General features: G+C 27.6%; 1 protein-coding gene across 2 annotated transcripts in view; it reads right to left on the bottom strand.

Annotated features, from left to right (window-relative positions):
* The window catches only part of LOC145190505 (integrin alpha-9-like), a 30,254-nt gene extending 6,556 nt beyond the window's left edge, over positions 1 to 23,698 (bottom strand). For both annotated transcript variants that reach the window (XM_090090779.1, XM_090090780.1), the window contains exons 1-26: positions 23,447 to 23,698; positions 21,065 to 21,210; positions 20,707 to 20,786; positions 19,344 to 19,470; positions 19,008 to 19,084; positions 18,550 to 18,604; positions 18,205 to 18,233; positions 17,333 to 17,387; positions 14,595 to 14,639; positions 13,942 to 13,982; positions 13,705 to 13,770; positions 13,496 to 13,554; positions 13,253 to 13,349; positions 13,054 to 13,171; positions 9,560 to 9,654; positions 9,014 to 9,131; positions 8,883 to 8,928; positions 8,690 to 8,791; positions 3,957 to 4,027; positions 3,580 to 3,725; positions 2,939 to 3,118; positions 2,702 to 2,766; positions 2,371 to 2,506; positions 2,118 to 2,180; positions 1,943 to 2,019; positions 328 to 414 (exon numbers count right to left, since the gene is read on the bottom strand). In XM_090090779.1, the coding sequence (XP_089946905.1) occupies positions 328 to 414; positions 1,943 to 2,019; positions 2,118 to 2,180; positions 2,371 to 2,506; positions 2,702 to 2,766; positions 2,939 to 3,118; positions 3,580 to 3,725; positions 3,957 to 4,027; positions 8,690 to 8,791; positions 8,883 to 8,928; positions 9,014 to 9,131; positions 9,560 to 9,654; positions 13,054 to 13,171; positions 13,253 to 13,349; positions 13,496 to 13,554; positions 13,705 to 13,770; positions 13,942 to 13,982; positions 14,595 to 14,639; positions 17,333 to 17,387; positions 18,205 to 18,233; positions 18,550 to 18,604; positions 19,008 to 19,084; positions 19,344 to 19,470; positions 20,707 to 20,786; positions 21,065 to 21,210; positions 23,447 to 23,601 (2,336 nt within the window). In that variant the 5' untranslated portion in view covers positions 23,602 to 23,698. The remainder of the gene's footprint in view (positions 1 to 327; positions 415 to 1,942; positions 2,020 to 2,117; positions 2,181 to 2,370; positions 2,507 to 2,701; positions 2,767 to 2,938; positions 3,119 to 3,579; positions 3,726 to 3,956; positions 4,028 to 8,689; positions 8,792 to 8,882; positions 8,929 to 9,013; positions 9,132 to 9,559; positions 9,655 to 13,053; positions 13,172 to 13,252; positions 13,350 to 13,495; positions 13,555 to 13,704; positions 13,771 to 13,941; positions 13,983 to 14,594; positions 14,640 to 17,332; positions 17,388 to 18,204; positions 18,234 to 18,549; positions 18,605 to 19,007; positions 19,085 to 19,343; positions 19,471 to 20,706; positions 20,787 to 21,064; positions 21,211 to 23,446) is intronic.
* Positions 23,699 to 24,931: the final 1,233 nt, after the last annotated feature.

Below are 24,931 nucleotides of genomic sequence, written 5' to 3'. Positions count from 1 at the left end.
TTCAATTACTCTTCATCAACTTGATAAGCAGTAAATTTATACTCTTTTAAAAAAATCTAGGTTGAATAAAGTTTTATAATTTAGGGTATTAGATGAGACCCTTCTAATAATATTTTCTAAAAAATTTCTTGTTTCTGAAGAAAATTCTTTGTTGTTTTTAGCATGGAATTTCATGATAAAAGTTGAGGTAGAAATCGTACAAAGAAATTTCTATGAGGAAAGCTAAATTCTAGGAAATTCTAGAAGATTTTAGAAGAACTGGCCACCTAATTTAAATTTTTTAAATGGTAAAATCATAACTTTGGTTTTCGTTTTTTGCTAACTTACCCAAGTATTTCAACATCTGCTTCTACTTTAACATTGAAAAAAATATCTACTGAGTTGTCGCCAAGTGTACCATTTTCTTGATTTGCACTAAAAAGTTTTTAAAGTAATTAAAAAGAAAAAATAATTAGACTTTTCAACAAATTTAAACATTACTAAATAAATACAAAGTCTGATAAATTGGTAATCTCATAATAATGAATAAATAAATCATGATTGAGAGTCAATTTAATCAAATGGCAATTTGGAATCAACTTTTTGTTTTTCATGGCACAATTAATAACATAAGAACACATAAAGAAGTACTTAGAAAAATATCCTATGGCTTCAGAAGTGCTTTTTGAATTAACTTACACAGACAATACAATATGATCTATTGTTGATGAAAAGAAAAATATTTAATTACACAAGGAGTTATAAATGCTGCAGCAATCAACTGAAATGTTCACAAAAAAATGCGTATCAAATTCAGTAGAAGTCTTAAAGGTTATACTGGAAACTAATTGTAATGAACATATCAATTTAGATTCTAGGAAATTACCAAAAGTGAAGATTTCTACATGCTTACAGAGAATATCAAACAAGAAAAAGAAACCAATTCACATTTTCAAAGATATATCTAGTGAAGCATATGGGGCTGTTGTTTACCAACGTTTATACAACAAAGGAAAAGTTACTTGCACAATCATTTTATCTAAAGCTAGAGTAAGTCCTTTGAAATCAGTATCCCAAGACTTGAGTTACTTGGAGTTGGCCTTTGTTTGAAACTTGCTTTGAAGGCAACTGAAGCCATGAATATTAAACTAAAAGATGTCACCTTATGGCATGATAGCTTGAATGTTCTACGGTGGATCAGAAATCAAATTGAAAATTGAAGAAAAGAAATCAAATTGAAGCAAATTGTTGGCAAATGCATTGGATTTGTTGAAAAACAAACTAAAACAATGGAGGTATATGACAACAAAAATTAATGGAGCTGATTTACCAATTTAAAAAAAAGTGAAAGATATGTTGAGTAACAAAACATGGTGGCTTAGGTAGAGTTATTTGAACTCTTTGGATGAAAAATGGCCACCACTCAATTGTATTGAAATAACAAAAGAAGCATCTGTTGAAGTAAAGAAAAAAACTTCCCTAATGATTACCAATAGAAGTAGTCAGATAACAAGGACATTATGTTAATGGAAATAGCAAAATAAAAGAACTTGTTAACAAGTTAGATAAAAAATAAGATTAACAGCCACCAGTTGTATTTCAATGTGTCTTTTGGACCATACCTTGGTGGTGTGTTTGTGATAATAATAAAAGCTGTAAAATAAGCAACTATTGCAGTACTTTGAAAAACTAATGTAACAGATAAAGAAACAGTCTTTACATATTCTGAGAGATTGTTAAACTCGAGACCATGATGAGGAAATTTATATAACTGACATAAAGAAATCAACGGATCAATGTTAAATAGATAAAAGAACATTGAATATTAGAAATTCTTTTAAAGAATATGAAAATGCCTAAAAGACCTAAAATGGAAAATAATTATCTTGATTTAATTTTTCTTTTAACTGTGTAAGAAAAAAAAAAAAAAAAAAAAAATCAAATAACATGATTAAAAACTCACCAAGAAACATTCATCTGCATTTTGTTTTGACTCGCTGGTCCAAAGTTCTTCATGTTTAATTCTACGCTGACGACAATCTAAAAGAAATCTTTTTAGACTAAATATAATTTTTTCTAAAGAGTAAGTTAATATACATATATAAAAAGTTTAAATTCTCATCTTGTTAAAAACATACCTTATTCCCTTTTTCAAATTTATTAGTAATCTCACAGAGGTCATTTTGACAATATATTGGTACCTAAAAATATTCAAAGACATTTTTAACTTATTGAAGGTTTTTAATTATTTAAGAATTTTTCTACAATAAAATAAAAACAACTAATTTATTATAAGCATAACCTGCAGCGATGGCAGCAGTTTTAAAGAATCAATTTGATGCCTATAAAAACTACAGTTCCTGTTTAAAAAAATGGACAAAAACAACTTACATTACTAATAAGGATTTTATCTAGTGAGATATCTTTAGGAAAATTAAATCTTAGTACAACATCAAAGGCTGGATCTCGTCCTCTGTTTTCTAAGGTTACATTTATTGTAAAAGTTTTTCGCCCCAAACGAAATGTTCTAAATAAAATAAACTCTATTAAATATTTAGTTCTTATATATCTATAATTATATAACTATTTCATTCAAACATTTAAATTTCATTTAAACCAAATGAGAAATAATAAACCAAATAAAAAGTATCAAAGTTTAAAATAAATCAGAGAACTGAATAAAGCAAATAAACAAAGATTTTCGTAGAAAAAAAAGTGTTACTGGCGTTCTTGTGCGTGTAGAGACAAATCTGGAATACAGTCAGAGCATTCTCTCTGAAAAGCGAGCTAAAAAAAAAGAACAGAAAATCAAATTTATATTTAAGGAACTAAACTGACTTAAAAATAAAAATTAAATTCAAAAAGATTTAGCTAAATTAAAAATTACATGTATAAAATTCATTTGTAATAAACATCAAAATTTTACTAAAAAAGTTGTCTCAAAAGAAAAAATGCTTACCTTCATTCTTTTTATGTGCTCAGCTTTTTCACCTAACAAGCTTTCATCAAGACACGGATATTTGTCTAAGCTCACAATTTTTGTATCACTAACAGCTGGTTTAGGAAACTCATTTTCACCATAAGGAATAGAGAACTTTACATCAAAAGTAATATCAGGATAAATTTGAATAATGCCATCCTTTGTAAAACAAAATTGAAAATTTAAGTTTTATTATGCACAAGGAATGAGCCTCAATTTAAAACAAACTTCTGCAAGCAAGTTTAACATCTGCTTTCATGTATAAATGATGACTTGAACCATTATTCTAACTTTTTAAGCATTCAATCAATTAACCCAAAAAATGAGAGCATGTTTCACTAACACAATAGTAATCTTTGAAGTTAGATAAGATTTTACTATTAAGCAACTCCATAAATACTTTTTAATTACAGCTCCACTGATTAACATTGATCTACATTTTTTTTTATTGAACATATATAAATAGATTTAATTCTATTCCATCAAAAATAACATAAAACATTTTCATCATCCTTAAAAATACAAGTTGCTTTTTACACAATTGAAACACTTTTTTTTAAACACAGATCAGCTCAAGATAAATAAGTGCTGATATCTAAAATGAATAATTGCAATGTTACCTTATTATAAACAAAATAAACTTTGTAAAGAGTAATGCAGTTTGTATTCTTTGATGTCAACTTTGTTAATTCTATCTGGCTTTTTCCAGGAGAAAAGTTGATTCTTGACCTTTGCATTGCATCGGCAATTATAATGTATTTTACAGCTGTAATTTAAAATATCATTTTCTAAATTCTGAAACTGAAAATAATATCCACTGAAAATTTTTTTTTACAGATTTCTTTTGCAAAAAAACACCAAAACATTTGTAAAGAAAACCATAAAAAAATTAGTTAAAAAAGTAATTGTTAATTTTCAAAAAAAATTCTTAAAAAAAATTGATAAATAGCAATAGTTTAGTTAAAAATCACACTTAAGCAAACCTTAAGGAACTTACGGATTTGGTCTGAACTTTTGTAAACATTGGCATTTTTCTCAGAGAAGTTGTAGCAAAAGGTCATGTTGAAACTAAATCAAAACATTACCACACCACATTTAAAACACATCTAAGCAATATTACATATGGTGTATCTGTACAATTATTAATAAACTAACAGCTTTATAAATATTATTTTTATAGAATTTATAACATTCTATTACAGAGAAACAACTTAAATTTATTTTCTGTGATTTTTACCTCAAAAATACATTTAATCTCAAAAATTTAGTGAGTTGATTTCCAACACATAAATATATTCTTTAGAGCTCACCACTGAAAGGGCAAAATTATAGTTTTTCCATATGTGATATGTGATAGAACTGATCATATTGATTTGTTAGTCATAAACACTTGAAGGATAAAAGGTAAATTAGCTATTTAAAGGAACACTTTACCCATTTTACCTTTGTTAATTTATACTAGTCTGAATTAGAAAGATTTTAGTTATGTAAAAATTAATTTTCACAGTTTAAATTTAGAATGTAGTATTCAGAGTTTAAATTTAGAATGTAGTATTCAGAGAATTAAAATAATTTTATGGGTGACTACTGTTTGTATTATTGAAGGAGCATCAAGCAGGGTTGTTTGCAGGTTAGAATCTCTATAAACAACTATCTCCATAAATCACTGTCAGTTTTTAATTGAACAGCTTGCATATAATTTAAATTTAAGTGACAATATTCATTTTATAAACAAAATAAATTTGTATAACAATTTCTCTCATGAAATGCACAACTTTTTTTTTTTTTAATTGTAAATTGCATTGATTGATTTGATTGAAAATTTTATTTCTGTATGCAAATTTGTACAAAAAAAAAAAAAAAAAAAAAAAAGCTAAATGCAGAAAAAGTAAGGGTATTAGATACTCAACAAGAATTCTTTCCCAGTGATATTTTTTAGATAATGAAAACATCATTCATAAGGAATAAATATTGTTAATATCAATCACAAGATAAACTGACAGGATATAATTAAACTTCTTTCAAAAAAACCATATTTGACAAGGAAAATTTATACCACAAAGAAAAGTAGTTTTCAAAAAATCTTGATTAACTCTACAAATTTAATTCCATTTCTAAAAACTGCTTCAGCTTTTCCAGGAAATAATTTTGTTTAGGTTTTTATTTGGTTTCCCTTGTGACTATTATTTAAAATAATGATTAAAGAAAAAGTTAAAATGTTAAGGAAACTGGAGCAGAAAAAAAAAAAGAAAAAAGAAAAAAAAAAAAAAAACTCTGCTATTTTGTTCCTAGATATCATTTTCTTTCAAGATAACAAAATTACAAGGTCAAACGCAGGAACATCTGATGGAAGTTTCATCTAAGCTAAACCAAAATTAGAAAACATTTCTGATTTGTTTTGCTATTTTTTTATTGTGGCACCTCTCCAACAAAAAATTAACAACACAAATTTGTGAAAGTATGAGAATTTTATTTTTTCAGATAAATTTACTTAGATGAACAAAGTAATTATATATTTTTACAAGGAAACTTTTGCTGCACCCCTGTAGTTTAATCAGTATTATGGTCTCCAACACAATTATAAATCCTCATAATTAATTAATTTATCTAACATCATCATAATATGTTGGGTAAACCTATTACCAAGTGTGGCAATTTATCCTTGCCTTTTGGAATGTGAGGATAAATTAACACATCAGAACATCATGCTTTAGATAAGTCACATTTGGCAACAAATATGACAAATCTAAAAGCATATTCTAGAAATGGCAACTGTATAGTTAAAACCATTAGCAAGGAAATAAAAGAAAATTTAATCCACTACTTGTTAATCCAAAATCTAAATGAACAATTTGTTTAAATTATCGCTCTGAAGTAAATTCATAACTTTAAACTTTTTTAAAAATCTTTTTATTGTTTTTTGGTTCTACTAAATATAAAACCTAGATATGAAATAACTTTTTATAAATCCTAACTAATCTATTGGAAAATTTGTAAAAACTCAACAAAATTAGTAAGCAAAAAATTACCATTTTGATAAACTAGCAAATAAAAAAAATGTATAGAAAATTAGTCAATTAAATTGACAACCAAAAAACTTTTAACTTTAGTCAAACAAACTTTAATTTAAAAGAAATTTTTTTTTTTTAATTGCAAAGATAAAAAAAGCAGAAACTATATTGTTAACAATAATATAATTTCTGATTTTAATTTCAGTGTTAAAAAAAAATAGAGTAAAATTGGGTCAAATGGAATAGTTAAGAATTTTAATTACTTTTTTTTTTTTACAGGAAAAAAGTTTTTGATTTTTTTTTTCTTAAAGTTGTAGAGAACTTTGAACTGTATTTAAATATATACAAATCAAATAAAAAAAGTTTTTAGTTTATTAAGAAACTTTATTTAATTGAAAAAAAAGTTTTTTCATTCTACCATCACATTCGGGGAGAATGAAATAAGCAAATCTATGTGTAATTAGAACAACACTTAACTAAAAAAAAAGCAAAAAACAATCAATAGTAACAATTAAAAAAAACAACCAAATAAAAAACTTTTTCATTCTTGTGATGATGTTGAGTCAATGAGAGGTGCTAGAGGTTGAGTTGAGTTATTACTTGTGCAACAATTTTTGGTATAATAAAACTTAGCATCTTTTACATATTGCTTTGGCACATCTACATTTTTTCATTTTTGTGTGTCAATGTGTTGAATGCAAAACATTTGTTACAAAACTGCTGCAAGCGATTGGGCTGATCACAATTGTTTTTCAACCTCTTTTTGAATTTCCTTTTAAATAGCCTGAGTTACTACAATATTGAAGATTGTTTGCACGCGAGTTGAATTTGGAGGTGACTTTGTAGTTGATGCTATGTGACATATGCTGATGCAAGATGATATTGGTGTAGATTTTGAAGGCAGTGGCTGAGATGATATAGTTCCTGGTGCTAGTAGTGGTGGTGGTACTACCATAGATTCTGGTGGTTGATGTTGAAGGCTCAGGTTGAGACGATAGTGTTTCAAACGTATTAGCAATTTGCAATATTGACTGATCAATTTTATTGATTTCAAGTGGAAACAAGCCAGCATTCTGAAATCCAGTGACTGTTTAGGTGCATGTTAAAACTTCACCAAAGCTGAAAAATTTTGCTTGCAGTTGACTAAAACGCTCTTTTGACAAGATGCTGAACTTTGTCTCTGCATAAAACTGTTGAAGTAATTTGCGCAAAACTTGTAAGCTCATATCTGCTGAGAGGAGGGGGGGATGTACGGGAAGACTTTGATATGGCTCCAACATCTAGTGGCTGCAGAATGTGTGACGAATAAGCTGGTAAGCAAATTAACAAGATATTGTTTTTGATGCAAATAAATACAACCTGTTAGGTGACATGTGTCACATGCCCATCTATGAGTAAAATATGAATGTCTATAGTTGGATAACTATAATTAGATTTATTTCATTAAACTGTTAATTGATTAAAGTAAAAATTAAACTAATTACCTCAAATTTTTTTAATGGCAGGAACGTACAGGCCAGTGAGCCTCTTGATGAATTACTTATCTTCCATCCATCTGATGGAGATATGGTGTATACAGCAAACTATGTGTTGCTTGCCTTGATCACCAGAGAAGCCAATTTCATCAAAATTCCATAAATGACATGAAGTATTTTCTTTGATACATGCTTCATTGAATTCTCTTTGCACTGTGTTGAAATACTAATATTTTTTGCATGCAAGAAGCAGCTTTGAGTGATGAAATATTGCCTATGGTTCTGATGCTCAACTCCACTGGTTTATGAAAAGCTTATACCAATCTCTCCCTGGTGTACCATTAGCAAATAAATGAGATTGACCTTGGTGTTGCCCTAGTAGTTGGTAACTAGTATGATGACATCATTGTAAGTTCTAACAAAGCCACAATTGGATAATTTGATGAACATATCTACCAGAATTGATTCAAGTTGTTGCGACAATCTTGTGCTTGAACTACTCCCAAACTGCTACTGGTATGCTGTATGACTGAGCAGTTTTGTTAAGTGAAAATTCACCGCTTTGTACTTTTGCCACTGCAAGTGCAAAAGTAAAAAGTGGTGAAATTTCTTGCTCTTCAGTGAACAGTTTTTCTTTTTTATTTGAGAGCAAGTTGTTTTGAGGCATATTTTACATTAGAATAGATTTAATAATAATCAATTTAAAATTCATACAAAAAATTTATAGAGATTAGTCACTTTAGATCTAATTTAAGATTCTTGACCAGTGTAAATTATCATTTCACATCCTAAAACTTAACAATTTATAAAAATCTTTTTTTTTTTTTTTTTTTTTTTTAAATCAAAATTTTATATCACCTTATTCAGAAAAAATTCTCTACAACATGATCCAAAAAAACATTTGCAAAAAGTTTATTCAATAATTAATTAAGAGTAAAAGAATAAACATTGTCATAACTGTTTCATTCTAGCCTCTTTTTCATTCTACCCTCTTTTTCATTCTACCATCTATTTCATTCTACCATCTTTTCATTCTACCATCTATTTCATTCTACCATCTATTTCATTCTACCATCTTTTCATTCTACCCTCTATTTCATTCTACCATCTATTTCATTCTACCCTCTATTTCATTCTACCCTCTATTTCATTCTACCCTGTTTTACTCTATATTTTTTAGTTTAACTTTCTTTTATTTAAAAGTAAAATCAAACAAATATTTAAAATGATTTAAATCAGTTTACCAGGGTGTAAGCTTTCCATTGATTATGCATTGACGATCACTAATGTTGATTTTTTCAGGTGAAAAGGTAATTTTAACATCAATTTGGATCACTGGGCGACTTCTAAACACATTAAACTGTTTTATTAAAAAAAAAGGATGTGAATTTATTTGAATTTAACAAATAAACAAAAGCATTATTTAAAAAGATCAACCTGAGAAGAACAACTTGATCTGAAGCATAAGCACCGACAAGAACATCTAGGAAAAATTATAAGTAAACTAAATTTATTTCAAAAAGTTCTGTATTCAAAAAATTCTTTTTAAAACTATCTACAAGTTTTACCATTGTAACTGTTGTCATCTAGATCTGATCCGGTTGCCAATGAACGTCCAAAAGCTTTTAAAGGAGCAATAAGAGACCTCTTTGTTAAACCTGACATAACCGAGGATGCCTTGATATACTGGTGAGCATAAAAACAATGAACAAATATATTTTTGAGGATTGAATACAAGTTTACATATAAAGCTGACTGCTATTAATTATTTATTTTCACATAAAGGATATGCATCCACATGGTCAGCTGTAGTATATAATAGAAATGGAGTTTTTTTCACTAGCTTCAACAGCAGTTGCTCAACAGAAATTTTTTTCTACAATATTTGAATAGAAAAATTGTTTTTATCTTTCATTATTGATTGAAAAACTAAATAAATCTTTGTATTGGATCTTACATAACAATAATAATTCATTTTAATTTCGTTTCATTATCTGCAATTAATCTGATCTAGAAATTTCACTATTAATGCAGCTTTAAAACTTTTTTTTTTGCACTTTTAAAATGCACCCATAAAACAAACTTAAAAAAAAACATTAAAAAACATTTTTTACTTGTGAGTATTTATTAATAAGACCATTGTTGGAACCTTGAAACACATACACTGCTCCTTGACCACCATCTTCATATGGGGCACCCACAACCAAGTCTATATTTAAAACAATAAAAAATGTAAAGATAGTACAGGGTGTATACTTAATTTCTGACCCCCCACATGTTACAAACACAAGATTTTGAGTTGCTCTCTTAAATGCTACTTTAGCCCGAAAAATACTTTAGTATGTATTTTGGTGTAACTATACTTTCTGCACGTAAATTGCTCACTTCAGATAGGATATGACCTCAGAAAATGTTTATGGGAGCCATTTTGTCAACATACATAAAAATGATATTTTCATTCTCCTTGTCTTCCACAGCCTTTGGCATTATGACTATAGTTTTAGCACGATTTTTAAGTAAATTGTCCTTATTACTCCTTAATATGTGATCTTAGTTTGCCAATTAATAACACATTTTTTCTTCACTGTTTATGACGTATTGCTACTCTTCGAAACCGGGGTCAGAAATTAAGTTTACACTTTTTTAATGTTTAGCATTTTGGCTACAAGAAATAATCAGCATTATTTTTATTTGCCTTATTTATATCAGTGATACTTGGTGTCTGTTTATGATTTACATTAATTACTCTGTGTGTATTTATATGTATTATATGTATATGTTACTAACATGTATTATATAACATGTGTTTTTTAGCAATTTACTCTGAAAATGAGTTCTGATAAACAGTTACTTCGTCACTGAATTCAAGTTTTATGTAGTCAAGGATTAAGCATTAAAGAAATCACTAGACAGTGTAAAGTTTCTCGAAATACTGTAAGGAAGTGGGCAAGAAAACAAGAGGGTGACGTCACAGATGCTCAGCGACCTGGAAAGCCAACAAAGTTTTCACCAAGAACCAAGGACAAGGTCAGAAAGTGGGTCAAAGACAAAGTCGGAGTTGGAACGAGAACTGTAGCTAAGAAACTGAATTTTTCAGACAGTTACAAAGAAAGAGGAAAAACAATTTCACACAGTGCTATCAGTAAATACTTGTGCAAGACCACATGGGGAAAGCATGCCTATACACAGAATGTGAAACCCATGTTGTCGCAGAAAAACATCACTGATCGCGTAAATTTTTGTGCTCGTTTGCAAGAAGAGGGATTCGCAGATGATTCACCGGATGGTAAAGTGAAACGAGCTCACGTATTGTGGACTGATGAGAGTCCAATTGAATTATATCCGGCTCCAAACCGTCAAAATCAAAGAGTACGTACAGCAACACCAGAGTCAATACCTTATGTTCGACGTCCGAAATTCGGTCTCAAGATTATGATAGCCGGCGGCATTTCTCGATATGGCAAAACTGATCTGGTTGTTGTTGAGCAAAATAAAACTGTTGATGGAAAATATTACCGTGATATTATTCTACCTGTGTACAAACGTGCAGCTGATGATAAGACCATCTTTCCTGTGAGAAATAAAGTTATTCTGATGCAAGATGGAGCAACTTGCCACACGGCAAGAGCAACAATGAATGTGATCAACAGAGACTTTCCAGCAGTGTGGACCGACTGGCCTGGCAACTCGCCCGACTTAAATGTCATCGAACATATTTGGTCAAGACTCCAGGACAGTGTTTTACACAATCCTCGACCTCGTAATCGTGAACAGTTGATCAGACGTGTTGAACAGGAGTGGGCTGCCATTATGCAAGAAGAGTGTTTTCACCTAGTAGAAAGCCTGCCAAGGAGAATACCCAATGCATAGAAAGAAATGGACAAAATACTGATTACTGACTATTAACATATATTCTTTGTCTAATTAAATTGATATGACAGTAATAAAATGGTATGTGTTGAAATACCGTATTCTTAAACTGAGATATAGGGGGTCAGAAATTAAGTATACACCCTGTATGTATCATAAAAAACTAGATGATAGTCTAAAAGACAAAAAACTAACTATGAAATCCTTTTAAAATTAAATAAAATAAAAATTTGTAAATAAAAACTTGAATGAACTTAATTTTTTTTCAACAAATGTAAGTAATTTTAAAAGTTTATTATTTATATTTAATTTTAAAAATAATTTTAAAAGATTATAACAGGATTTAACCAAACTATGTATTAGGGGTCCCCATAAATAACCAATTATTTTTAGTGTGGAATAAATTCAAGGTCACAGATATTAGATTGCGCAATAAAACATGTCTCTATGCATTCATGCTCAGAACATGAAGACAGAGACATGTTTTATTGCACAATCTAAAATCTGTGACCTTGAATTTAGTGACTAAAGTGAATTTAAACGTTTTTATTACTCTGGTATAAAATGGCAGACAATTAACCAACTGAAGAACATTAATGTCATTGCATGCTGTTTCATTTTCGATCAGGTGTTAGTGTAACAGTTGTAACAAAAAAAATTTGTGATGTGTATGGAGACATATTGAAGGTCAATAAGTGTCAACATTGGTTTAGAAAATTTTCCAATGGTAATTTTGACTTTTCTGATGGCGATCAAAATGGGCGTCCAGTAGGTTTTGATAATGGCGCTTTAAAAACATTGGTGGAAACAAATCCCAAACTGATTATCCAGGAAATAGCAAACTCTCTTCAACCTAATTGGTCAACAGTTCAAAGAAATCTTCAAGAAATCGGGAAAGTTTACAGGGAGGGTATATGGATCCCACATCTATTGTCTGAGATAAATAAAGATCAACGGCGTACAACTTGCACATCTCTTTTGTGCAGACAAAGAAGTGAGCCATTTTTACGAAGGATTGTTACTGATGATGAGAAATGGGTTTTGTACAACACCAACAAGCGCACCAAACATTGGCTTTCTCCAAATCAATGAGCTATACCCACTCCTAAACCATCCCTTACTTTAAAAAAAGTGTTATTGTGCATTTAGTGGGACTGTAGAGGCATAATCCATTTTGAACTATTGAAACTGGGAGAAATAATTACAGCTGAATTGTATTGCCAACAATTGGATAGATTGCACAACCAATTGTTGGTAAACCAACCAGGTCTGGTCAACCGAAAAGGAGCAATATTGCAACATGATAATGTCCAGCCGCACAGAGCAAAATTAACCCAAGAAAAAATAAGGCAGCTAAACTGGGAGGTTTTACCACATCTTCCATATTCTCCAGACATAGCACCATTCAATTTTCATTTATTCCGTTCCGTGAAACATTACCGGAAGAATAAAAATTTCAAAAATGTTAATGATGTTCGATTTCACCTAGAAGAATATTTTTCTTCAAAAGAAACTAAGTTTTACAAACAGGGAATTGAAACTCTACCAAAAAATTGGAAATTATATAATTGATTAAAAATAAAATTAAATGTAATTAAATTACTTTTTTTTGTTGTCACTTAAATAATTGATTACTTATGGGTACCCCTAATATATAAGCAATATATATATGTAGTATAAAAATTTTGATAAAATTTTTTAATTAGGCTGTAAATTTATTTTCTGCACAAAATATTACCTGGAAAACCATCTTTATTTAGATCGCCTGCATTTGCAAGTGCATAACCAAAATGGGCATTGAGTTCAATAACACCATCTCTTTTGCCAAAAAGCTCTTTTATTAGTTCAAGTTTATTCTAGAAAAAACATCAATATAAACGGTGTAAAATGAATTAATTTTTTTATTCTCCATTAAGTATAATAAGAAAAAAACATACACCCTTCAGATTTTTTTCATAGACATAAACTTTTCCATGGTTGTATATTGATATTGAATCAGCATAGAATGGCGCACCAATAATTAACTCTGAAAGTCTAAAGATTGTTTTGCCATAAAAAGCTATGGGAAACTTTGAAAACAAACAGTTGGCTTTGTTTTATCATTTGTGAAACTTCCCATAATATAGTTACTTATATATCTTATGGTTATGGTATACTTATCCATCTTATGGTTTACTTACCCATTGTTGTTTGAATCAATAGCACATATAGCAATTCCAAAGCCAGATGCAATTTGGAACTATAAAGAACAGGATTTAAGTAAGACTTTTTTAAAAAATAGCAAAAAACTGATTTTTACAATTTTTACAAATGTCTCTCTCAGATGAGAAATTCTTTGTGAAAATCATCTTTAGTGCTGTGCAGTCTACCTTATCAAAATAAAATCTACCTTATCAAAAGTTTCAGGTAGTTCTTGAAAGGGGTTTTGATTGATAACATCTTTGTAGATTAGCACCTAAAAATGAATCTTTAAAAATTTAACTGAAGATATAAATTTTAATTTTATTTATATTTTTTAACTTTTATGTTTTCAGGAAAATAAAGAACAAAACAAACTTGAAAAAAATAAGCAAATAAACAAACAAACAAAAAACAAGAAAAAAATGTTTTTTAGTTAATTATTTACCTTTCCAAAACTTTGGTGCCGAGGCCCACCAGATGCAAAAGCTTAAAAAAATGGTTTTTTTACAAGTTTTTCACTAATATATTTACACCACTTTAAAAACTTCTCTCTTTTTTTTTTAATGTTTATGTATTTTAGTTTTTTAAATAACCAATATAATTTTTATGACTTACTATTTACTAAATTTAATTATATTGTTAACAGTTTTTTTTATTACTACTTTTATTTGGCAGCAAAAAAATAAGTAGTTGCCAGATAATTGAATAACTGCCTGAGCAAAAGAGAGTTATTAACTGAATAACTTAGAAATGTGTTATAAACCATACACAAACAAAAAAGGGAAAACTCAATGCAAAGGAGAGCTTTTACAGCTATATATATATATATATATATATATATATATATATATATATATATATATATATATATATATATATATATATATATATATATAAAAGGAGCCATCTGATATAAATGCAAAATAACAATTTTTTTTTTTAATTTTTGAGTCATGACCATTGTTTTCATGACCAGATTTGTTGATTCATGACCATTGTTTCAAGACCCATTAAAATTAACAGAGCTCTAATACTAAATTGTAGCTAAATACTATAATTGTAGCTATATACTAACTGTTATCATGAAGTAAAAATTACCTTTCACATCTGATGAAAAGAAGTTACCATAAACAACAGAAAAACCTGTAAAAAAAAAAAAAAAAAAAAAGTTTATTAAAAATTTCTATTATATTTAACAATGAGAAAAAGTTTGAACCCAATCTAAAATTTACTAATATTTTACATTTTATATTTATTACATTAATCCCATATTAAAAGTAAATTTGTTTTGAAAAGAAGAAAAAAGAAAACAAGCAGCCAGCCACTAATAACTTTTTGTGTTAGTCTTTTATTGGTTTAGTGTTAGCACTTTCAAATTTTAATTCAAAGATAATAGACAAAAACCTTTACTTGTAATCAGCTCTCAAACAGAATGAAAAAAAGTTTCTAGAAGGAATCTCATCCTTACTAGAAACTTAAATTTTTGTTATTATTTACTTGTTGCATAGAACGTGTGATTATTTTATAGCTTGATAGAATAGCAAGATTTCTGGCCAGAAAGTTATTCTATCAAGCTATAAATCAGCAAGACCCAAAATGACAGTCTTTGAAACCCTCTTTTGATCCAGTCAAAGTTTTACTTGTACATAAAATATAAGTTGCAGTGAAAAATTTACTTTGGAGTTAGAAGAGAAAGAACAAGGCTCATCTTTTTCAAACTCATAATTCAATTTTTCTTTTAAGGTGTTTGAAGAAATTCTTTCTTCAAACACCTTAAATAAAAACTCAAGTGAATCAGCTTCTGAAATACCTACCTAAAATAGAACAAAAAAGAAAAACCAAATTTTCACTCTATATTGAAAAACCAAAATGTGGTAGAAGTTTATTTTTAAATGACAATTTTCCAAATTCAGAAGCAAACAAGTTCAAAAATACTTTAGATGAAAATGACAAAAAGCAGAGAGTACTTGCAGTAATACAAGAAGCTGGGGAGGTAGAAACCTTTTAGTCTGAACTTTGTGAAAAATTGAGAAGTAAGGACAGTTTTTTAGAAAGTTTCTTTGACATCAAAGAAATATGATTTAGTGGCAAAATATGGTTTATTGTAATAATGTGCTGCAGTTAATCAACATTGTCATTCAATTAAAGTGTCTTAAGATCACCATATAAATTTGTTGAGGATTGTAAGGAATGCTTCAAAAATAAATTTTTGCGTCCTTATGCTTGAAATTAAACAAGTTTTTTGTGCTTTCAAAATGAAACCAGCTTCTTTCTTTTTTTTTTTTTTTTTTTTTTTTTTTGGTAAATCACACAAACTTTTGGAAAAGAGATAGGTATCTATTATTTTATATGTATTTTTCTTTTAGAAAAAAAAAGTAGGATCAGGAGAAAAAAAACACAAAACCGTATTAAAAAGCTTACAAAGATCACTGGAAAAAGGTTAAACTCTCTGTTGCAACATTGAAAACTTGTGTTTACCTACCTATTTCAAACTTATTAGATAGAACTAAATTAACTAAACTATTGACTCCATGTAAATTGCATCTTTTTTTTATCTGAAAACTTTAACTCCTTTTACAATATGTTTGTTGAAAAGATTTTAAAATTCATGTTTCAATGTCTTTTTGTTTATTTTGCTTCTAAAACACTTTAACTTATAAATTTAGCTGTGTATAATGACAGAATTTAGGAACACTAAATGATTAAAAAATTTTCCATTTCATACATCCAATACAGATCTAATGGTGTATCATATGCGTGTAAAACTTAAAGTAAAAGGATATTTTTTTAAAAATATATTTCTCGACAAAAAAATAGTGATTTAAAGTAGAACAATTAAATTCTCTATAGCAGCTATATACAAGAAAAAAAGAATGGAGTATGTGCAATGTGATGTTCAAATGCAGAAGAATTTTATCACACACATTTTAGAAAAGTAAATAAGGTAAAAATATTAGTCATTTACATGGCAGAAAAATAGGGTTTTTTTTTGTTGAGGAAGGAGTCTCACTAAATTACTGTTTAAAAAATATTGTTTATAAAATGTAATAGTTCTTTCCCTCCCAGTGGATAGTTAACAGTACGTTTGAGTTGAAATCAATTTTTAGGATTTCAACCACAGACTGCCAGTGACTGAGATAGCGAAGGGGGTTATCATAAGGGTTACAACAATTAAAAAACAGGATCTAAAAAAAATTTTTAAAAAGTTGGTGTTTGGTATTACTATCTATTTACTAAATTGCTTTTATAAGAACCAGTCAAGTATTTCAGTAAGCAAGTAAATAATTAAATGAAAGTTAGATTACGCCTTCAGTGCTGCAAGTGTAATTAACAGACTCATGGTAAAATACAAGAAATACATTAAATTCACAGAGATACCAGCACCTAATGGCCATCCAAATTAACTGAAAAATTTACTTATTGGAACATTTTAAGAGTGCCCCACAATATATCCCAAAGTTCATATTTTTGAATTACCCTAGTGAAATTGTCACCAATAACAACCAACTATCATCACCATGTGGATTTTAAAGTTCATAAGTTTCAAAAGTGGTTCAATAATTTCAAAACTATTAAAATCATCCTTAAAAAAAAAAGGATGTATTTCATTCGGCAAAAGAATTTAAAAATAAATTATTGCAACATACTGCATCTTAGAAAGTATAATATACTCTTTTTGCAACACAAGTTAAATAATTTTATACATTATTTTGAGCTTTCAATTTGTCTTTAAAATGTTTTTATTCTTTCTGTTCAGTCTAGAATGCCTAATAAAAGTATAGTTTGACCCAGTAAAAAAAGAGAGAAAAAAATTAATATATTTAACAAACATTTACCGAAATAACTATCAGACCATGCAGAACTACTGACGTTGACATATGTCTCAGATACCTAAAGAAAGATATTTTTGTTAAAGAATGTTTCATACCAACTACAAGTTAATTAGCAAACAAATTTTTAAAACATTTGCTCTTTTTTATAAATACTTTACAGAAACAATATGTATTGTTATGTTTCACATGGAAATCAAAGAAGAGCAACAAAACCAAAACTTGTAATTCATATCGGAAACGTTTTTGAAGTAAAATGATCTAATTTTAAATAATTTTTTTGATCAAAATATTAGTGATAAAATACCAATAAATCCTGATAGTCATTAAGACAAAATATTAAGCTCTGAAAGTAAAGGAAATAAAGAAGAATCTGAAGTTTATGCTTTTTTATTTGAGAAGTAACGTAGTGAGTCAGGAAATCTAAACTATCTTATGAATAAGATGCAAGATACAGCATTTTTAGATAAACGCTAAACAAGCAATATTAAATAGTGTGAATTATTGTATAGTAAAAGTGTAAAACTGCAGAAACAAAAAATTTAGATGTTTTTATTACAACTGAATCCTTGAAGGACGGTACAGAGTTTATCAAACAAAAAATGGACTGTTTAACATTGTAAAACAATGTGTGATTGTGAGAAAATAGTTTTGTGTTGATAATATTCCTATAGACATTTTCCCTATTCTTTCCCTGATTTGTTTTAGAATTCATTTCAAGTTTAAAGTATACAAAACTCACTCAAGTATCTAAATATTAGAATAAGAGGACTGAATAACTTAGCAGTGTGTTGCAAAGTATCTTAACCAAAGTAAAAACTTAAAAAATGTTTTAATTTTTAACAAAAAAAACAAATCATCTCTGGCAAAACACTTACACTTTCATCTCCTTCAACAAAGACAGTTCCTAAATAAAACCAATCAAAAACTTTAATACTATAAAGTATTAAAAATTGAGTTAATTAAAATTGCTTTAAAGTAGAGCAGATAAAAAAGGTAAAGTTTTCTTTAAAAATAATATTTTAGCATTTTATTGAAATACTTTCTTAAAAAGATTAAGTTATCAAGTTTTAAATACTTTTCAATAATCTTGTATATTGAATCAGCCATTTAAAAATTTACTAAAATGAATAATAAGTATGATCAGAGTAATACCACATTTTCCACCTCTGACCACTTTCTTTAGAGTTAGAATAAAAAGCAAGAGGTTCACAGCATCTCACCTATAAAATTCTTTGACCCAATTGCACCTATCAAATAACGATTTTCATCATCTGCCTATAAAAATTATTAGGAAAAATCTAAGTTAGAGTTAAACTAAATTTATGAATAAAACTTAAAAAATCAAATGCTTTGCCCTAACTTTTTATTTTATTTCACTTTTTCAGAAATGGATAAAAAAAATAAATTACAAAACAATCTGTTACAAGATTTCACTATTCTTAATATCAGTGCTAAAATGGCACTAAAAATATAATGGATAAAAGGTCCAAAAAATATGTTTACTATGGGTTTATCTTTACCTATGCTAAAATGACCAAGTTAAAACTAGTGTTACATTTTATTTTAATTGTTACATTTTAATTTAATTTCCTTCATTTTTATTTTTAGTTTTATTATTTTTTTTTAATAATGAACTCTCTTAGATTTTTATTATTTCACAAAATAATTTGTAATTAACCTCAGGCAAAGCTTTAAGTCCGACTCCAGCTTGACACCAACCATACACTTCATAGTTTAAAAGTGAACTTTTTTCCTCTAAAAATAAACTCTAATTGTAGCTGAAGTGTTTAGTTGTAATGAACATAACCTAACACCACATTTTAGACAAAAAATAATTTAAAAAAAGAAAAATTATAGTTAACTTAACAGTAGTTTTAAAAAATTTATTTAACAAAATAAAACTAGTTTAAAAATCAAAAAAAATTAAATTTTACAAAGAAAACCTTTTTAGAACATTAATGTATTTTGTTAAAAAATATATTCACATTTTAAAGAGTTAATAATTAGTACCAACCTTGATTTTTCTTTTGACATGGACTAATCGCACCTATTGATGAAAACTTCTCATCAACTCTCCAACATTTTCCTTCCAATAACCTGTACCGGCCATTGAAGTGATTGATATACCTATGAGCGCAACTCTGTAAATAAAAACTACAACTATATTACAACTAGAAAATTATTAGACAACAATTAACAATAAGCTCTCTGTAATAAATATATTGTTAATGCACATATAGAAACTTAAGGCTTTTCATTTATATATTACTCTATTACAAATATATATTTGTTTGGATTCATATTTTGTTTTCCTTATTTTATGTAAATAGAAAGAACCAACCAGAAATACAATTCTTAGTAAATGACCACTTACAATTATATATATTGTGACATACATATACTTTAATCTGTTTAAGATACATAATAGAGCTAGACAAGTTAAGTTGCATACATCACATAAATACTACATGAATTGCACACATAATTAAAAGTATGTGATCCAAAAGTTACACAGTATAAGTAGTGTACTTAAAATATATTTTTTTTATGGGAACAATTTGTGTAGAACTGTTAAAAACAAAAAAAAAACTCCCAACCTAATACCATCAAACATGGCTAAGACAATACCTTAACAATGGTGTAAGATACTATCATAATACTGATAAAACCTGAGTCAATTATATATGTGTTAATGAGTATCTGGGACAAAATTACTTTTCATAGGTATCTAAAGCTTTTCATAGTAATAATAAACAGGGCTTGGAAAGACTCAAGATATTTTGGACCTCTATATGTTGTGGCCTTCAAGCCTCCAGCATATAACAGAAATATGTCTAATAAAGTTCCGAAACACAAATAAAACAGATTCATGAGCAAAATCTGAATTTCCGCAAATCAGACAAAAGAATTTGTTTTGTAACTATTCAAAGTATGTTCATAAATGATAAACCTTATTCTGTTTCTTACCTATCAACTACCTTTATAAGGTTGGGTTGAATCTCTTCAACAGGAGATAATTAGAAAAAGCATGATCAAATTTTCTAGTGCTTGGTTTTAATTATTTCATAAATCAACTATTAACAAAGTTTTCACTAAAGCTTATAGACCTACTCAGGTTTACTATTAAGATACTTTTTTAAAAGTATATAAACTTTTATAACATAAGAAGGATGAGAATGTTTTAGTTGGAATTTATCAAATTAGCAATTAATAAAAAGCATGAAGGACTGGAGTTTTTTGGGCCATCTTGGAACCCTCCACCACCCAACTAAAATGTAGGACTTCAGGCCTCCATAATTACTGTCTTTTCTTTAGTCTTCCAAGCACTGAAATAATATATTTTTGTTGATCAACATAATGAAAATAGTATATCTAACTATAATTGGCTGGCCAACTCCACTGGTATCTAAGGAAACCCCAAACCATTGACCAGACTTTGTTTCTCGGCCTGTATTATCTAAAGCAAAATAGTATTCAGTAGTTAAACAGCATTTAACAAGAATTCAAGATTTAAAAACATTTGAGCAGATGTGAAATTCTTCTAGTCTTTTTGGAATCAAAAGAATAAGGATAAAAAAGGATGGAAAAGGATGAAAAGTTAACTTTTAACAACATTCACACAAAGAGTAATTTTAGTAGATTTTAACTTCTCTTTATTGATCTCAAGCATTTTTAAGTCTTTTAAAAAATTTTTTGTTTTCTAAAAACAAATCTTTTCTCCAAAAATTTACTTACCAAGTTCATCAAACCTAATTTGATCTGATGGTTGACTACAGTCACTACTTGGACTAGTTACATCACATTTATAAACAGCTCCTGATTTCAAACTATCTGAGCCTTTTAAGTAACTGCTATTTGCTAAAGGAGCACCAACAACAATCCTGATATTAAAAGGAAAAAAAAAGTTTTTTAAAATACACAAAAAAGCATTTAGCATTAAACTTAACAGGGTTGAGCATATTCAATAACTACTATATACTAATTATTGTTAAATTGCTAATATTTGTAAATTTTCTATCATTTTTTGTTAATAGATAAAACAGATATTTTGAAAACATTTTATTGAAATGAAAAATGACACAATGTTTGGCCAATAATCAGTACAGGGTGTATTGACATTAATTGACATCAACTTCATATAATCATTAAGGTGAATATATATATACATATATATATATATATATATATATATATATATATATATATATATATATATATATATATATATATATATATATATATATATATACATATATATATATATATATATATATATATATATATATATATATATATATATATATATATATATATATATATATATATATATATTTGAAATTATACAGATTTGAAAGGTCTTTATTCAGTACCACTATCAAAACAGAATCCACAAGCACTCTCTCAATTAGGTTGGTTAACTACTGCTAACCACATGCTATGCTTTATATATTTCAACTAATGATCTACCAGCAAGTCTGGTTCTATTAACAGCATAGTTTGGTAAAGTCTACACACCAATGTTGTTTAGAATCAAAATCAAGCCATTTTGCATAGATAGAGTTTGTCATCTGTTTTAAATCATTTACAAATCATAATATCTCTGATTTTATTTTCAAACTAAAGTCTTTAAATCTTAAGAAGATTATAAATGTACTCTCAAAAAACGACATCAAAATGATTTTGAATAGAAGACATAAAACAAGTAGCATTCTAAACAAGCATCATCAGTAGCAAAGCATCATCAGTAGCAAAGCATCATCTAGTATACTAACAACCTCAAAGCTGTTTCATAATTTGAAATTGATCTTGTCTAAAATTCGATTACTGTTGAAAATGAAACTTTCATTTAAGGTCATGGTTGAACACACTTCTGGAAAAAATCTAATGTATTGTAAATTATTTTCTGAGCAGGTCACTGAACAATGCAAGTTTATGATTGAATTTCTGAATGAAAACACAAATCTGTCTATATATGTACAATAACAAATGCATGGTCTGTAAAAAGCCAGAGCATATGGCATGACAGGCCACTGGATTAATATTCTTTTATGCCATTCAATAGCATTATCATGCTGATGTATGATAGTCGGTCCTTTGATAGAATCTATTTATTGTTTATGTAACAAAAAAGAACTCCTTCAGATTTTTTTCAATTTCAGTTTTTTAAGACAAAGGCGTCATCATACCTTATTGATCATCATATCCTATTGATCTTTAACAGTTTTAAATATACATTCATTAAATTCAATATTTAAAAGCAACTTTTCAAAGTAACTTTTCAAAGCAACTTTTTAAAGTAATTCTCAAAAGCAACTTTACCTGTTTAATTAATGAGATAACAAGTTGACTCACAGAGATAAAGATAGATAAAGTTTGAGTTATTTCAATTTTTGCCTAAGTTTACTAAACACTTTAAATAACAATACTCCAGTTGCTGTTACTCTTCACTAAAATGTTTACTTTTATAAAAAAATTAAGGTTATCTTAAACCAGATAAAACTCAAGTTTTAATTTATCAATAACAAGATATTTTTAATAAATTTACCAATAACAAGATATTTAACATATTAATTCTTGGATTTTATCAGATAAATAATTTTTTGAAATTCTTTTGTTTAGCTGTTAAATGACAAACATGTAATACAAAACAGTTTAAATACTAAATAAAATTCCATAGGTTATATTCCATAGGACTAAAGTATATTTCATCTATAATGAAATGGATAAATATGCATTTACTTAAAAACTAGAAAAAAATTAATGAAAAATAAAAAAATAATAAAAATTGAAAAAAATAAATTGCTAAAAAAAATTAATAAAAAAATAAAAAAATTGTTATGATTTTACAAATCTAGAAGCATAAATAAATCAAGTAGAAGTATGAATAGCAGTAGACAAGTAACTAGAATTAGAATAGTGGAATAGAATAGTAATAGTAATTATAATAGTAACCTAATAACTAATAGTAGCTAGAACTTTATAAAATTCAGTTTAAATTTAATCAATTATACCATATGCAGTAAAAGACTTTCTTTTAAAGCATTTAGAATGTCGAAAAAAGAAAAAGAAAAAAAAGAAACATGCATTAAAATTCAGCTAATATTATTAGAAACTTACCATGGTTTACTTCCATCTAAATATTCAGTAACAGAGAATCCGAAATAGCTATTAGCAGGACCACGTTTGGAAACAGTGTACTCATAGTCCAAATTGAAACAAACAATATATTTGCATGCCCAAACTAAAACCATGCCAAAAAAATTTCTCCACATTTTAGATATTCAATGCTTGCCAAAAATTGTTATATTTGCATTGAGTTCTATTTACAATTACACCGGAAACACTATTTAAACTAAATTGCTAAACAACAAAATATTTGATGGTATAATCTTAACTATATTATACCGTATTATATTATATATATATATATATATATATATATATATATATATATATATATATATATATATATATATATATATATATATATATATATATATATATATATATATATATATATATAATATTATATATTATACATATAAATTTATAATCTGTGTATGTGTGTGTGTGTGTGTGTGTGTGTGTGTGTGTGTGTGTGTGTGTGTGTGTGTGTGTGTGTGTGTGTGTGTGTCTGCGTATATATATATTGGTTGGTAACGCCATTTCATGTATTTCAGTTCAGGACGCGGTAGTACCGCTCGCTCCTCAAATGTGACCATCCCATTTCATTACCGTAGTGCTTAGCTTATTACTTTCCTTAAAAAATAAAGGCTTCATTTTAAAGTAAAACTTTTTTTTAGATTGTTCCTAAAACATTTTTAGGTTAATTTCAAATATTGGCTCAGGATCGTCACCGCGTCAGTTTATTGAGAAATTCTTTTTCTGCCAGTATACTTTTATAGAAAAACGAAAATCATAACCCTAACAAATACATTTAGAAAAAAAAATTTTTTTTTTTATATCTTTCTTCTACTATTCTTGCTTCGCTTATTTTTTTCATTTTGATTTGAATTTGAATCCTGACATTATTCTAGTCTGTTTAAGTCTGTTTTAGCTGCATGCACAGTGGGAAATTACACAGACAAAAATCAGAAAAGTCATGTCTTCTAAATTTGTATTTGAAATTTTTATTTGATTAAGAACACTTTAAAATAGGATAATCCAAAATGTAAAGTTTCTTGGACATACCGTTATAAAGATATGAAGCATCAACGTCAAAACTTAAGGTGAAATTAAGTATGTCGGAGTTAACAAAAGATCAGTTTTTAAAATAGCATTTTAAAAACTGATCTTTTGTAAACTCCGACATACGAATTTGACCTTAGCTTTTTAAGTTGACGCTTCCCAGACAAATTTCAGAAATGATTTTTAAAAAGTAGGCTTAAAGTCCTTTTCAACGATATATATATATATATATATATATATATATATATATATATATATATATATATATATATATATATATATATATATATATATATATATATATCGTTGAAAAGGACTTTAAACCTACTTTTTAAAAATCATTTCTAAAATTTTGAAAAATTTTACTCGAAATTCAAAATCTAACAATTTTCCCAAAAACTTATTCCAAAGTCA

This window comes from Hydra viridissima, unplaced genomic scaffold (assembly GCF_058129835.1).
Source record: "Hydra viridissima isolate aposymbiotic clone 2 unplaced genomic scaffold, HvirCarnegie_v1 scaffold_6, whole genome shotgun sequence".
Taxonomy (NCBI): domain Eukaryota; kingdom Metazoa; phylum Cnidaria; class Hydrozoa; order Anthoathecata; family Hydridae; genus Hydra; species Hydra viridissima.
This window is presented reverse-complemented; position numbering and strand designations above follow the sequence as displayed.